This window comes from Lupinus angustifolius, chromosome LG18 (assembly GCF_001865875.1).
Source record: "Lupinus angustifolius cultivar Tanjil chromosome LG18, LupAngTanjil_v1.0, whole genome shotgun sequence".
Taxonomy (NCBI): Eukaryota; Viridiplantae; Streptophyta; class Magnoliopsida; order Fabales; family Fabaceae; genus Lupinus; species Lupinus angustifolius.
The window spans coordinates 12,269,415-12,283,964 of NC_032026.1; the positions used below are offsets into that span (position 1 = coordinate 12,269,415).

The 14,550-nt window shown below is 31.6% G+C and overlaps 1 protein-coding gene and 1 pseudogene across 2 annotated transcripts; one reads left to right on the forward strand and one right to left on the reverse strand.

Moving 5' to 3' along the window:
* On the forward strand, window positions 1,727-5,476 carry LOC109333461 (2-phytyl-1,4-beta-naphthoquinone methyltransferase, chloroplastic). Of its 2 annotated transcripts, none has more exons than XM_019568951.1 (8): window positions 1,727-1,895; window positions 1,973-2,037; window positions 2,106-2,196; window positions 2,724-2,806; window positions 3,025-3,158; window positions 3,249-3,310; window positions 3,696-3,795; window positions 5,148-5,476. In XM_019568951.1, exons 1-8 carry the CDS (start codon window positions 1,767-1,769, stop codon window positions 5,246-5,248), a joined length of 765 nt encoding a protein of 254 aa, XP_019424496.1. In that variant the 5' UTR covers window positions 1,727-1,766; the 3' UTR covers window positions 5,249-5,476. The 2 variants fall into 2 exon arrangements, with proteins under 2 accessions (XP_019424496.1, XP_019424497.1); XM_019568952.1 differs by lacking the exon at window positions 5,148-5,476 and adding an exon at window positions 4,903-4,925.
* On the reverse strand, window positions 6,010-7,007 carry LOC109332557 (annotated as a pseudogene).

The following is a 14,550-nucleotide window of genomic DNA, read 5'->3' on the forward strand; positions in this document are numbered from 1 at the left end:
GTTTTGGAAACTGATGGGATTCAAGCGGTATATATGTCCTTGTATGTTAAAGCCCATGAATTACCACCTAAGGTCTAAGCCCATTAATTAGTTAATATTTATGTATGTTAAAGTTTGTACCATGATATTTGTTATTTTATGTGTGTAAATATTTTTCTACACTGTGAGTAAATATTCATCATTTTTTATATATTAATTATCATTGACTCTTAAACAAAAATAATATAAATTATTAATAAATAATATATTGAAAGTGTAAAAAACATTATACTAACAATGCATAGATTAAAGTTGTTGAACATGATTCTATTTAGAATATATGGCACATACTTTGTGAGATTTAGTCAAATTGCAGGCCTTATTCCTTTTTTATTCAGTTGAATATGTATGTATTGTCATTATATTGTTTTTTATACTTATAAGATATCATTCACCTTTGATTTATATTACTTTTATTTAAGAGTCAATAATTATTAACATATGAATAATAACTAGTGTATTTACAATGTAAAAAACAATTACACTATTAATATATATATATATATATATATATATATATATATATTAAATCCTTTTTCTTTGGCATATACACAAAAACATGCATAATTTATATACACACAATATATCTATGAAAGGAGGTGAATATATTTTTTAAACAATTATATGGACTTAAATAACCAAATTTTAAGGAATGTGAGTATAATTTATTTGCTTATGAATTCACGCCTCTATTATTTAAACAACTCTCCTTATAAGTTATAACTATTGTGTCTACTAATCGTCAAAGGGATGCTAAGGAAATATGTTCTAACACATACTATATTATTAAGTACGACAAAGATCATTTCTAACAACTTATTAAAATACTAAAATCCAAATATGTTCGACCAAGAATAGGAAAAATTGAATTATCATTTTAAACATTTTCAAAATGAATTGATCATATAAAATAACTATATTTTAGTAATAACATAAGCTAAAAAGTTATATTGTTTCTTAATAGTGACATTTTAATATAAAATACATAACTCTTACATTATTTATAATATTTAGAGTTGTTTTTATATTAAATATCAATTTTTATTTGATATCAGGTTGTTTAACCTATCTTTAACCATGTTCATATATCTTAACACAATGATAATTAAATCATGGTCCATACATTATTGTTTTGTTTAAGCACCTTTTAATTATACCATTATATTACTCACAATAACTAATTTAATTGTTAAAAATAAAATAAAATATTGAGATTGAGTTTGAGTTCATGATACTAATGAACCATTGTTTATTTACGAATAAATAAATTTATTAATGACAATGATCAACCTGGAAAAAGAGATACATATTTGTTTAATCTCATACAATTTTTGTACAAAATATGATATTCTAAAATTGACAACTCAATACAAAAGATTCTAATTTATTAGAGTATGAGAAAAGTATATAGACACAACTTTATAGACTGTTTCAAAAATTATAATTTGTTAAGTGAATAACCTTACCCTGCTGTAAAACTTACCATCTACAAATATGACACAATGTGGACTCAAAATCAAATACCACAAAAGGTCAATGCACTATTATTATTTTTTAATAGAATAAATTACATAACATTGGTGAAGTTTAGGTTAATTATACCCATTAACATTTATTTATTTTTGTTTAAAAAATTACAAACTAAGAATCTTTGAATAGATTTCATTGTAATTTACTAATCTATTTATATTGGATAAGTGAATCCCACGTGGAAGAGATGAGATGAGATGGGAACCATGCAGTTACAGTTACACCCAACACTCCTTCCTCCTTCTTCCACTTTCCGACCAAAATCCATTCGCTCCTCCAACGACCGCCAGGCGCTCTTTAGCCGCATTGCCCCTGTCTATGATAACGTGCGCCCTCATTATTCCTTCATATTATCATTCCTTCTTTGATAACTTACGCCGTTTCTCTTTTCCTTTGTTGGCAGCTGAATGATTTGCTCAGCTTGGGTCAGCATCGAATTTGGAAGCGCATGGCAGTTTCTTGGACTGGGTATTCATTGCATTGCATATCCTTTTTTTTCTTAAATTTTATTTATTTTTTTGTGATTTTTGGAACAGAGTAAAAATGGGAGACCGTGTGTTAGATGTGTGTTGCGGAAGTGGAGATTTGTCATTTCTCTTGTCTGAGAAAGTTGGATCTGATGGGAAGGTGTTGATTTTTCTTTTACAATAATAGAATGTTTTATTAGAAAATGTTGTATTCAACTATTCATTATATTATGAATTTAATTACCAAAAAAATTTATTTTTTGTTTAGTTGATGATTGCCCTTAGGTAGTGATACTCATAATATATGAATTATGAGTGTCTGATCTATATGTGACATATTTTATAGACAGAATGGAACATGACACATTGGTTACAGAGTGAGAAATTTTGGTTCCACTTCCGCCAAAAGAGTGGAACCAAAGGAAACATAATAGAAATCTTTGTTCTGTCTGTGCCTCAAATATCATGAGGGTGTTAGGAGTCATTGAGTAGAATAACAAACTCAATGTGGTACTTAAGTCATGAGGCTCTCCCACCTAATAGACTAGTCTTTTGGGTTAGACTCTCCCCATGTGTTCAAGTCCTAACAGAGGGTTAACAAGCATCCATATGATTAGGGCAGTGATTAATTTCCCTTTTTTATTTCACATGACTGAAATTATGGTTGTGTGAATCTTTTGGTTGTAGGTGACTGGTCTTGATTTCTCAAGGGACCAGTTATTGATTGCATCATCTCGTCAGCACTCGAAGAAACACTTCAGGAATATTGAGTGAGGATGGGTAATTTTAGTTGTAATGCAAACATTACATAATTGTCTGGAGAATTTTTTTAACTCCTTTCCCAGATTGAAGCTTTCAATTTTTTCTTTCATGATCTCTGATATAAAGCTATTAGAGTAAATAGTCGTTTCACTTCTTTGTGATCGTGTGGTATATAAGTATATTGGTGACAAATAAAGGTGGGCACTAACCATTTGTTGCATCATAGGTGGGTTGAAGGGGATGCTCTTAACTTGCCATTTGATGATGGGTGGTTTGATGCTATCACTATGGGCTATGGTCTTCGAAATGTGGTTGATAAGCATAAAGCCATGCAGGAAATTCTACGTGTCCTGAAAGCTGGTAGCATTTGTCTCTCATCTCATTAATGATTATTCTTACTTGCGAATTATGATTATCATTGACACCTGTTACGGTTTCTTCTGATTCAAGGTTCTAGTGTGTCTATCCTTGACTTCAATAAAAGCAATGATTCACTGACTTCTTCAATTACGGTATATCTAAGTCTTTTAATTTGTTACTTTGTATGAGATACGATAATAATCTGCACACAAATGCATTTTCATCTTGTACAAGTCGAGTTACCTTTATCATTAAATCAGAGGACATGGGCTAGGGTTGAGGACAAAGTCATATAAGAAAGAAAAACAATTATGTTCTTTTCAGCAATGCCCTTGTCTTGATCAGTTTTACAGGACTGTTGCCCCAGCCCGTAGCATCATTTATGCTTGGCATTGCTTAGGTTTAGAGCAAAATTTACAGCCTACATATGTAAATGAATACCAGATTACCATATATTCTACAATTGTGATCAATTTGCTTTGCCTTTTTTATTTTGTTTTAAACCGAAGGTTTAACCACTGACATGTTTACTTCTAGGAATGGATGATTGACAATGTTGTTGTCCCTGTGGCCTCTGGTTATGGCCTTTCAGAGGAGTACAAATATCTCAAGAGTTCAATAAGAGAATTTTTAACAGGTTTGTTTTAAGTTGCAGATCAAACTTTAAATTCTAAGTACGTAATTATATTATTAAAGAAGTTTGTTAGGTATATTCAAGTGTAAAGTCCCACATTAGATATGAGGGGATGAATGGAAGAATTTATAAGTGGAAAAGACTCATTGAACCATTGCCTTATGGTTTTGGTTTAAGAGACTTGGTGTCTCACTTGTATGAAGGTGGTTGGAACCTTAGTCCCACTAGGTGGAGTTGGATATATGAACCAAACGGCGTCACAATGCTTTATCATAAATATTGTCCATTTATAAAACATTGATCTCCAACTTTTTCCTAATAATTTTGCCTATAGTTTTTCTTGACCTCCATTTGCCTCTAGAAATTGGACTAACCTCCATTTGATCTACTCTCCTTAGTGGGGCTTCTAACAATCTCCTTCCTACATTCCAAACCACCTAAGGCGCAATTGTACCATATTTTCTACAATGGAAGCTACCCTAACTTTCTCCCTAATCTTTTTATTTTTATTTTGTCTAGTTTGTCCACTTATCTGATAGGGTTCAAGGGAGACCACCCATTACCCAGGTTTACTGGAGAAGGCCACGTGGCACTCCTAGTCCACGTGGCAGCAGTGCAGGAAATAATCGCCAGGCAGTGTAACTGCCGAAAGTGAATATTGGAGGGGGAAGTGAGTATAAATAGGAAAAGGGGGTCATTGTATGATAGCTTTGGAAATACATTGGTGTCAGGGAATCAATTCAGGGAATCAATTAGGGTTCTTCTTCCTTTGTAATCTTTCACACAATTCTTACATTCAATAAAAACATTTAGTATTCAGGATCCAATTGATCCTGAATCGAATTTCTTCCTATTCTTTCGTTCTTTTTATGCATTCTTGTACTGGTGTTATCATTATCGATGCAACATTCTTATTAATGCATTGAGTTTATTCTGTTGTTGTCATTTTACCGTCTAATATCGTCAGTTCTAAGCTCGGATAAAAGGTGAAAGTTGTGTTAGGAAGTTGACAGACAATGTAAAACTTTTTCGAATCTCTATGATATGGATCAATGATGTGTTATCTCTGTAATATATTGAAAAACTTATTTTGTAAATGATTACTTTTAGTGCTATAGAGTGGGAAGGGTGTGGCTGCATACTTTGCAAAAATTGTAGTGGCTCATGTGATTTGCCTTTGTTCTGATTCTATTGATCCTCTCACTGAAGGGTGAATGAGATCCGAGCAGTTCAACATCGTGTTTAAGTTTAGGAAAATACTTGGCAAACAAAATGAAAAAATAAATACTTACTTTCATCTCTGTTAGAATGTTGTTATATTGATTGCCTAATTCAAGAATCCTCCTTTGATACAGGGAAGGAATTGGAGAAACTTGCTTTAAAAGTTGGATTTTCTACTGCCCGACATTATGAGATCAGTGGAGGCCTCATGGGATGCTTGGTAGCTAAACGGTAGATGGGATTTATAGATTGTCAGTCTACAAAAGATTTTTCCAGTTTGGTGTGGAGTGTGTTCAGGTCGTAAAATAAATTCTGTTGTTAATCCAAGTACATTGCTATTAAATTAATGCAGCTCTTCTAGTCCCTGGATTTTTTTATGTTTACCGAATAACTAATGGAGACTAGTAGTGTTGTACTAATTCTATTTGCAAAGATAAAAGTTCCAAGCAAATGCTCCATTTATGTTTTCATACTTCTTTATATTTTCTTTGTTCTGTCAAGGTTGTTAAATTTTAAATTGCTGTATATCAGTGCATTAACACCAAGGTCCATCTGCTCCTCTTCATCACATTTTGAGTGCATGAGTTGTAATGTCTAATCTGTTTATCTCATATGACAAATCAAAGCACAAAATATTAAAAGCCTGTACTCCTTTTATTTCATTTAAAACTAGTTTTTTGTCAACCTTTTGTACTTCTATAATCTCTACTAAAATTTCTTCTTTTACTTGAAAATCCTGCTCTTTCATAAATAATTGGAGTATCAAAGCATAAGAATTATGATATGTTACATGTATTAATCTAAAATTTTATATGTTAAATGTGACACTATACAGTATACAGCATTTGCTTACCATTGCGTTGAAATTTTGGCTTAACGACTCCCCTTATCTAAAGAATGCATTTTATATAGAAATTGATCAAATACACCGTTAGCAACCTTCTCAATGTCTTTGTCTAAGCCAGGCCATGTTACTTGGCACTTGCTGCATACTTGTTATATTGAGTGCTTTCCTGTGTTCTCATTGTCACCTGGGATAAAAGAGCTATGGGACATAGTAGTGATTGAATTAGCTGCATCGAGAAGGTAAAATGGGTCACCACTTGTGTCATGGAGTTCCATGGTACTCTCATCTAGGAAGGGTGGATTTGAGGGAGCTGGAAGATGCTCCTCCCTCTTTGTTAACATCTGTAGTGCCTTCAACATAGTTGGTCGCAATGAAGGGATCTCTTGGGTGCACAGAAGTCCTATGCCGACCAACCACTCTTATAATCTTATTCTTAACATTGCCATTGTGGTTGTCATTTAAATCTAGATTTGGATGAAGTAGTTTTTATGCAGTTCCTGACTGAAAACTCTTCCATTTCTGATGTCGCAAAAAGAAAGAGAAGGATAGTTAGTTCAATGCTTAATCTTCTATTAACCATGATTAATGTTCATAGATCAGTAATTTTAACAAATCGACTTAAGGAATCTGCAACTGACCACTCTAACTAGGCTGTCTGTATACTCTGATGTTTTGCTCCTGTTGTTCTGTCTTCCAGTAACTATCTCTAGCAATACCACTTCAAAACTATATATGTCTGCCTTTTCTGTTAACTGAACATGAGCTAGGTACTCTGGAGCTAGATACCCGCTGCAGGTCCAGGAGAGAAAAGGTATATGACTATTTCAGAAGTTAAGATATTATAACAATTAGTTTTCTAGCATTTCCGCAGTACTTGCTCTACCTGTACTTTGTTCAAAATTCTGGTATTACTTGCCAAAAGAATGCATTATAAAGATGCTTTCAGATACCCAAGCTTAGAGATTATTATCTAATTCTGTTATTGATAACTGTCAAATGTTATTGAATGAATTAGTTGATATTTTTTGTAAGGAATGAAGTAGTTGGATTTAAGTAGGAAGATGTGTTAAATGGGAGGTTCAGGTTAGTTTTGTACTTATGAGAGAACCTGGACAGCCACAGGAATCTCGGATGATGTCCTAGGCATTGTTCATAACAGTGTCACAAATGTTGTATTTTTTGTAATACTTGTATTCCCTCTCTGATTCAGATTTAGTGAGAAGAGAGTTTTATCAAGAAAACTTCATCTCTTGCACTATTTTATGATCAAGTTCTATTGGATGGGGACAAAGTTTCTACCATAGCTGTGCTTATGTGGGTCTTGTTTTCTTGCAAGGACCTTGCCAAACCAAAGTCTGCAATTTTAGCAAGAAGCTTTGTCCAGTAGAATGTTGCTGGCTTTCATAACTTTGTGAATTATCCTGACTTTGGAGTTCTCATGCAGGTAGACTAATCCTTCAGCTGTTCCAATGACAATTTCATATCTCTTTTCCCAGTTCAGTTCTCTGCCCTTGTTTTTATCTGTCATGAATAAATTGAGAAACAATATTTGGTTCACAACATGATAAATTGATATAATTACTTAATAGTCAAAGTGAGGTGTCATAGGTAATAGCTTGAACAAACATGAATTAGTTCTCTAAACTACTCTTCCCATAAGATGAAGTCATTTTCAGATATGAAAAGAGAGGGACACCCTACTGCATGACTTTGATAATTACCAAAAATGAAGGGATGAAGATATATGAAATGAAGTCCTTCTTAGTTGTGTTCCAATATACAGCTCTATCTCCTGGTCTTGTATACTCATTATAGAAACTATAGTTCTCAGACCTCATGAAGCAACCATCAAGGTAAATTCTACCAGCACTATAAGGGAAGCACTGGGCAAGAAATGTGCGGGCCTCGGCATAACATTATACACAGCAAGTAGTGAAAGATCTTCATAACACTGAGCAAGGCCATAGTTAGTGCCAAGGTTCCATCTTAAAATCAACTGGCAATGAGAGTAGTAGTCCAACATGTATTTAAATCATTCCCGAGAGAGGTAGGGAATGTGAGACTTATTTTCCAATAGTTAGTATCAGGTCCTGTCCCTTTAACAGCTTTTCTTAAGCCAGTTTTGCGCATATGTTCACTGATTTTGTCCATTGTTGCAACAAAATTTGGAACAAAGATAGTGGTGTTGTGCTTCTAGTTCATGACCACATGTTATTAGGAATGTCTTCACTCTTCACCCTTGGTTCTGCCATTGCAGTTTATGAGTTTTATTTTTGTATCACCAAACCAACATGTGAGTTGCGACCCAAACAAAACATCATAATGTAATCCATGTTAGCTGAACATGAATAAAATATTAGTGTTAATTTTATTTTTCTATTTTATGAGTTCAACACAGTGTACATATTATTATTCAATGTGATACGAAACTGAGATATTGCTGTAGATTCTGTTGGAATTTATAAGGCTGGTATAATGGATATGGTATGATACTTAGTTTTGAAGTTTTTATTTGTATGAGGCCTGGCAAATATATTAATTAGAACATACCAAATTACCAACATCTACTCTAATCTTTCTATTTCTATTTCAATTTAAATCCTGTACCCATAGACTCACTCCACCCAAATACCAATCAATTGATTTGGTTCAAGCCTTAGATAATTTAGAATAGGAACTCGAGTCCCTGATGTTTGGTCTATTCGAGTCTAATTTTATACAAATACTTACCCATCTTAACTCACTCATGTAAACCTATCCAACAACCTGTGCCAACTCCATGTGTCCTTTTTATTGGCAGGAAAAAGTTATTAAGTTGTGCATATTAAAATGGGAGGGGATCCCGTACTTTACACATGATTAAGTTAAAAAAAAATATCCCACATATTAGTCATTCGTTCTAAGAATATTTAATGGTTCACGTCAATTAAATTAGTCAATAGATATAAATTATTAAATTTTTATAGAATAAATTATTAAGATGTGGAGTAAGTTTTTTAAAAGTAGATCCCCTCTCTATTTAGATTATCAACTTTGAGGGGATTAGACATCTAGAATTCTAGATAACTAAAGTGGAGGGAAACCTTTGATAGGCAAATCATTGTTGTGACATAGGTTGAGCTGTTCTCGACAACCCACTAATTGAAGTAAATTAGGCCCTTACCTTTTCTTTTGGGCTATGAATTACATTTACGAAAAAAACTAAAGCTAATAAAATATCTCCGAAAAAATAAATTAATATATGATATCTATTATAATTTTAATGTCAGCACAAAAAATACTTTGTTCTCAAAACCAAATTCAACAACTCATATCCTTGTATTGTAGAAGTGAAGAATAGCTGGAAGCCATATATACTCGTACTGCATACATAATATTAGGATTTCCTGTTTATTTTAAATTGCTTAATTCTGTTTCAGACTTTGACATTATCAAGTAAGTTTTGTCTATTTCAATAGCAACACTTTTAAAATCAAATTAAATATGATTTAGTTGGTTCAATAGATTATTTTTCCCCAAAAACTAATTGGTGTTAGTCGAAATCAGCATAATTCTACATATAGATGTAAAATGAACATGATTTTTTAAATATTTAATTTTGGGCATTCAGTAATTCAATAATTAATTATTTCATTATCTTAATCAACACACTCTTATTTTATTATTAAAAAATTTAGATACCAAACATAAATATTAGTCCTACCAAACAACTTTTTTGCAAAAGAAATCTTCCATAACTTGAAAATCAGTTAGCACATTTAATAATAAAATTAAAAAAATAATAGTTACGCATGCCCATGCAAAACACGAGGTTGGCGAGAACCTTTTGTGGTGGTTGGGACCTGTCTGCATGTTCTGCAATCTGCATGTGCGCTAGGCATCAGTCCCAACCCAACCGTGACTGACCGACCAACTCCACTACCATTTTGCTCTTTTTTAGTGTCTATTGTTTTTAAGGTAGTTTATTGTATTATAATTAGTATTAGTAATAATAATTTGTGATAATTTTAAACACAAAATAAATATATATTGTAATCAAATTAAGATCATACTGTATCCCCAATGTCAAAGGTTCAATTCATATGAATAATATTTTTGGAAAGGACAATTATAAATCTTAAAAATAATTAATTCCTTACTAAAAGAAAGTGATAAAATTCCTTGATAGTATTGAAAGAAATCTAATCTTATATTTTTTTTGTAATTATATAAACTCTGGAAAACATATTTTATTTTATAGAGAAAAATCAAGTATTATGCCAGCACATGGTTGAGTCAAAGTTTGTTGCACGTTTAGAGATTTTAATAATATAATATTTAAAATTATTAGCTTAATTCCCCTTCATATTCTTATACTTAAGACCACCAACACATCATTCTAATGATATAAGAACTCCTGAATATCTAGAATGACCAAAATATTAAAAATTAATTTTTTGATAATAACATTTAGTAGTAGTTTTATATCAAAAATGAATTAATTTTTTAACAGAAAAAAATATCAATAGTACCAAAAAATATTCTTATACAGAAAAGTCTAGGAGAGAATCATAAAGGAGATTTTACTAATGCAAAATGCCAAAAAGTCAAGAAATGACTCATCCATTCAATTCTTGGCTGCCAAGTGCCAACCGCTGTTTTTTAATAAGAAAATGTAACTTGCTACTGGATTTTAGTTCTATAAGTAACTCGATTCTAACAACTTTTTTATCTTTCTTATAATAAAGAAATTAAGTTTATGAAATTTTTACAAAGAAGTAAGAGGATAAAATTAATTAGTTTATGGTATCTTACCGCTTTCACGAAACAAATTTTATTTGTTCTTTATATGTTTTATTAAAGGTTTTAACTTTATCATTTTTACCTTAGATAAATGAAAATTTCATATATGACGAGGTTAAATTAAAAACTTGTTGTTTTAAAGGCTATCAACTGTTTTGGTTATTCAATTATAAGTGCTGTCCTACATTGAGAGAAGTCCATCTGGCTCAACCAATTTTCTAACGTAATTTTTTATTTAATAATTACTATTGTTTAATAAAAAAGTTGGTTTGTGGTTTAGAGCTTTGTTAGTAGTTTTGTGTGCTTTTTGAGGTGGTTGTTTTTATATTTGTAAGATATTTTTAATAAAATTGTATAAGGAGAATAAATAATTGTAATTTTAATAATTTATCAAATTTAATATATAATTTGAAGGTTTTGGAAAATAGAAAAAATGTTTTAAAATAAGTTTTTGAAAGACGCTCATTCATCCATATTTTATGATTTGATTGGAATTTTAAATTGTAAAAGTGTGTAACTTTTTTAAAATTTATTTTAAAACATTTTCTATGTAATTTTCAAAAACATTCAAAATTATATATTACAATTTTCCAAATTATTAGATAAAACTCTAAAAAAAATTAAATTATTAAAAACATGTTAATTATGTTATATGTAATGTTATTATATTTTTCTTATAAATATAAAAATAATCATGTTAAGAACACTCAACATGTTTTTTTAAAAGAAAACCATATTAACAAGCTAGTTTGGCATAAACTGACTACTCAATGTGCTTCTGAAAAGAGAAAAAAGAAAATAATGTTGAGAAATCAGAATGGAATAAACCAACTTTTCAAATGATTATGGTAAATATGGAAGAGTAATTAGTTTTTTTTTGTAGAAACACTCCTCATAGTCAACGTTATGAGGATATGGTGTGCTGTGTGCCAAGTTTTTGCTTTTGTAGTGTAGTAGGATATGATAAAAGAGAGAAATTAAAAACATTGAGCAAAAGAATATGTGGTTGATCCTACTTTTTATATGGCCATATACATATATATTTTATATGATACATTCAATAATCTTTATTGTTAGGTGTGTATCTTTAGTATTAAAATCAGGCGATTACACATTATTTTCATACAACAACTAAGTTAACTCATGTTCAAAAACTTAAAGAGATAATACAAAAGTTGTTGTCTAATGGTTTGTTTGGAAGATACATTATGGAGAAAAAATAAGAAAAAATGAAGACTTAAGAGTTATAAAATATAATTATGAAATGATTTTAAAGTTTTCTTTTTTTTCTTCTTTAAAATTCAACTCACAAACGAATTTTAAATAAATATATATAGACATGATGATGAATATTTGTGAAAAACAAATTCACCAAGTAAAGATAATGGACTGTTTTTTAATTATTAAGCGGTCGGGTTGAGTTTTGGGAAGTATACAGGTAATATAAAGTCTAATGACTAAAGGAGTACCTTTATGAATACTTATAAGTTACTCATCAATAAAATTCCCATACATTAAGGTTCATGTTGCTTGCTTTCTTCTTTCAATAATTCTACGTGCACTTAGAATTTCTTGATAATCTCACGGTAAGTAATTGTTGACATTAACCTTAAAATACAGAGAATATTATACTCGTATCATACGTATCATGTATGTTGGATAAATGTGTTGGAAATTCCTTATGATTGGTGAAATACAAATCATAGGATCTTGAATTTCATGATTCTCACGCACATATATGAATCGAATGGTGCACTGTCATACCTGAATCCATGTTACTGAATGTGCACCTTTGATCCACGTTTCTGAAAGAGGTTTTGTGGTATGATGGTTTTCCTCAACCAAATCTCTGATTCCTCTTGGGACTTGCGTTTTCACTCTGATGGAGAGATGAGAAAACTGAATTTGATTTGGTGTATTGGGGACCATAACCTTCCTTATGTGTTAACTTATATGGTTCTCATTATCCCCTATGAGTTAACGTGATGGGTATCCACTCATTAAGCTCATATCCGTTATAAGCTTTTAGAAATCTAAGGGTGTCAGTAATTAGATCATTTATAATGTAACCCCGAAAATAAATAGCTGATATCATTGTATCAAATATATGACACTCACCTTAATTAGAAATTTATAATTTCAGAACAAACAAGAGTTAGAAATTTACCCTTCTTTACACGAGATGAGGCATATTTAGGACACTATTTCTTCATGTGTCCTTCCTTCTTACAGAAGTAACAGCTAAATTCCTCATTACTCTTCAAGTGAGCACTCTTAGTCAAGTGAGCACTCTTAGTCTTATTGCTCTTTCTTTTCTTATTTTGAGGGGTCATAACCAAGTGAGTACTCTTAGTCTTATCTCTCTGCAGCCTCTCTTCCTCTTGCACACAGTGAGATATAAGCTCATTAAGGGACCACTTGTCCTTCTGAGTGTTATAACTCACTTTGAATTGCCAAAAGTGTGCAGGAAGAGAGATCAAAACCAAGTGCACGAGTAGGTCATCACCAAGCTCTAACTTAAGTGCCTTGAGTTTTGATGCGAGATTAGACATCTCCATAATATACCCCCTTATGTTCCCTTTGCCTTTATACTTCATGGAGATGAGTTTAGCCAAATTGTCCTTCTGAGTGTTATAGCTCACTTTGAATTGCCCAAAGTGTGCAGGAAGAGAGATCAAAACCAAGTGCACGAGTAGGTCATCACCAAGCTCTAACTTAAGTGCCTTGAGTTTTGATGCGAGATTAGACATCTCAATAATGTACTCATTTATGTTCCTTTTGCCTTTATACTTCATGGAGATGAGTTTAGCCAAAAGGCTACTCGTCTCCGCCTTTTCATTCTTGGCAAAGACTTGTTCTATTTCTTCAAGGAACTTCCTTGCACTTTCACCCTCGGATATAGAGCCCCGAAACACATCTGGAATAGAGCGTTTCACGATCATCAAGCACATTCGGTTAGAGCGTTCCCATTTCTCAATTTTAGTCTCATCGAGGTTTTCCGCAATGGAAATGGGTTTCTCCACACGAAGTGCCAGATCCAAATCTATACTGTTGAGAATGATTTCTACGGCTTCCTTCCAAACCTTAAAGTTTGTCTCATTCAGCAGTGAGATGTTACTTATTTGAGCAGAAAAATTTGCAGCATTGGTAAAAGACACTGAATCCATATAACAAAGAATTAATAACATGTTCAAATATAAACAAACAAGTCATGTAATATCTTTAAAACAAGACATGTTCACATAAATAGACTCATCACAAGATACCTAGCACAACATCAATTTCCAGTCTTTGGACAGAGAAATTAATTTGTAAGTGGTACTCTCAATGTAATGATCAAATATTAACAATTAGTTCTGTCAAACAATAACCTTTCTTTGGAGCGACTATTATTCACATGGAAAAAAACTTTATAATTGTTACATATTTATCATCACATGTATGTTATTATTTGGCCAAATTGTGTCTTCCTTTGGGCCGAACACAATTCACATAAATAATCACATACTCATCTGTGTATTCAATTAATTTCCACAATAGAGGTTACTTTGGCAACATATTGCATCAATTAACTCAAAATAATTAGCAGACAAAAAATTAAACAATACGAGTCCATTACAAAAAATATAATTTTGGAATTAAAACCTTCAGATTTGATATCTTTTATGATTACCAAATTCAATCCCATAATATTATTCCAAATCAAAACAGTGCAAGCTATTTAAAGAAACAATGCAAAGAAAACATTTAGATATAAACAGTTGCACTTATGCAATAACAATATAAGTCACTAAACTGTTAAAGCCAAAGTGATGCAATGAGATATAGTGTGATGATTCAGCAAGAACAACAAGCCATACCAGTAAATTCCAATCAAATTTACTCATATCTACTTTGCTTGACAGAAA

Excerpts from the sequence above, each read along its gene's own strand:
- LOC109333461 (XM_019568951.1), top strand. The coding sequence starts at position 1,767 with ATGGGAACCATGCAGTTACAGTTACACCCAACACTCCTTCCTCCTTCT. Across the intron at positions 1,896-1,972 it reads TTGCCCCTGTCTATGATAAC|CTGAATGATTTGCTCAGCTT; the intron begins GTGCGCCCTCAT and ends CTTTGTTGGCAG. Across the intron at positions 2,807-3,024 it reads AAACACTTCAGGAATATTGA|GTGGGTTGAAGGGGATGCTC; the intron begins GTGAGGATGGGT and ends GTTGCATCATAG.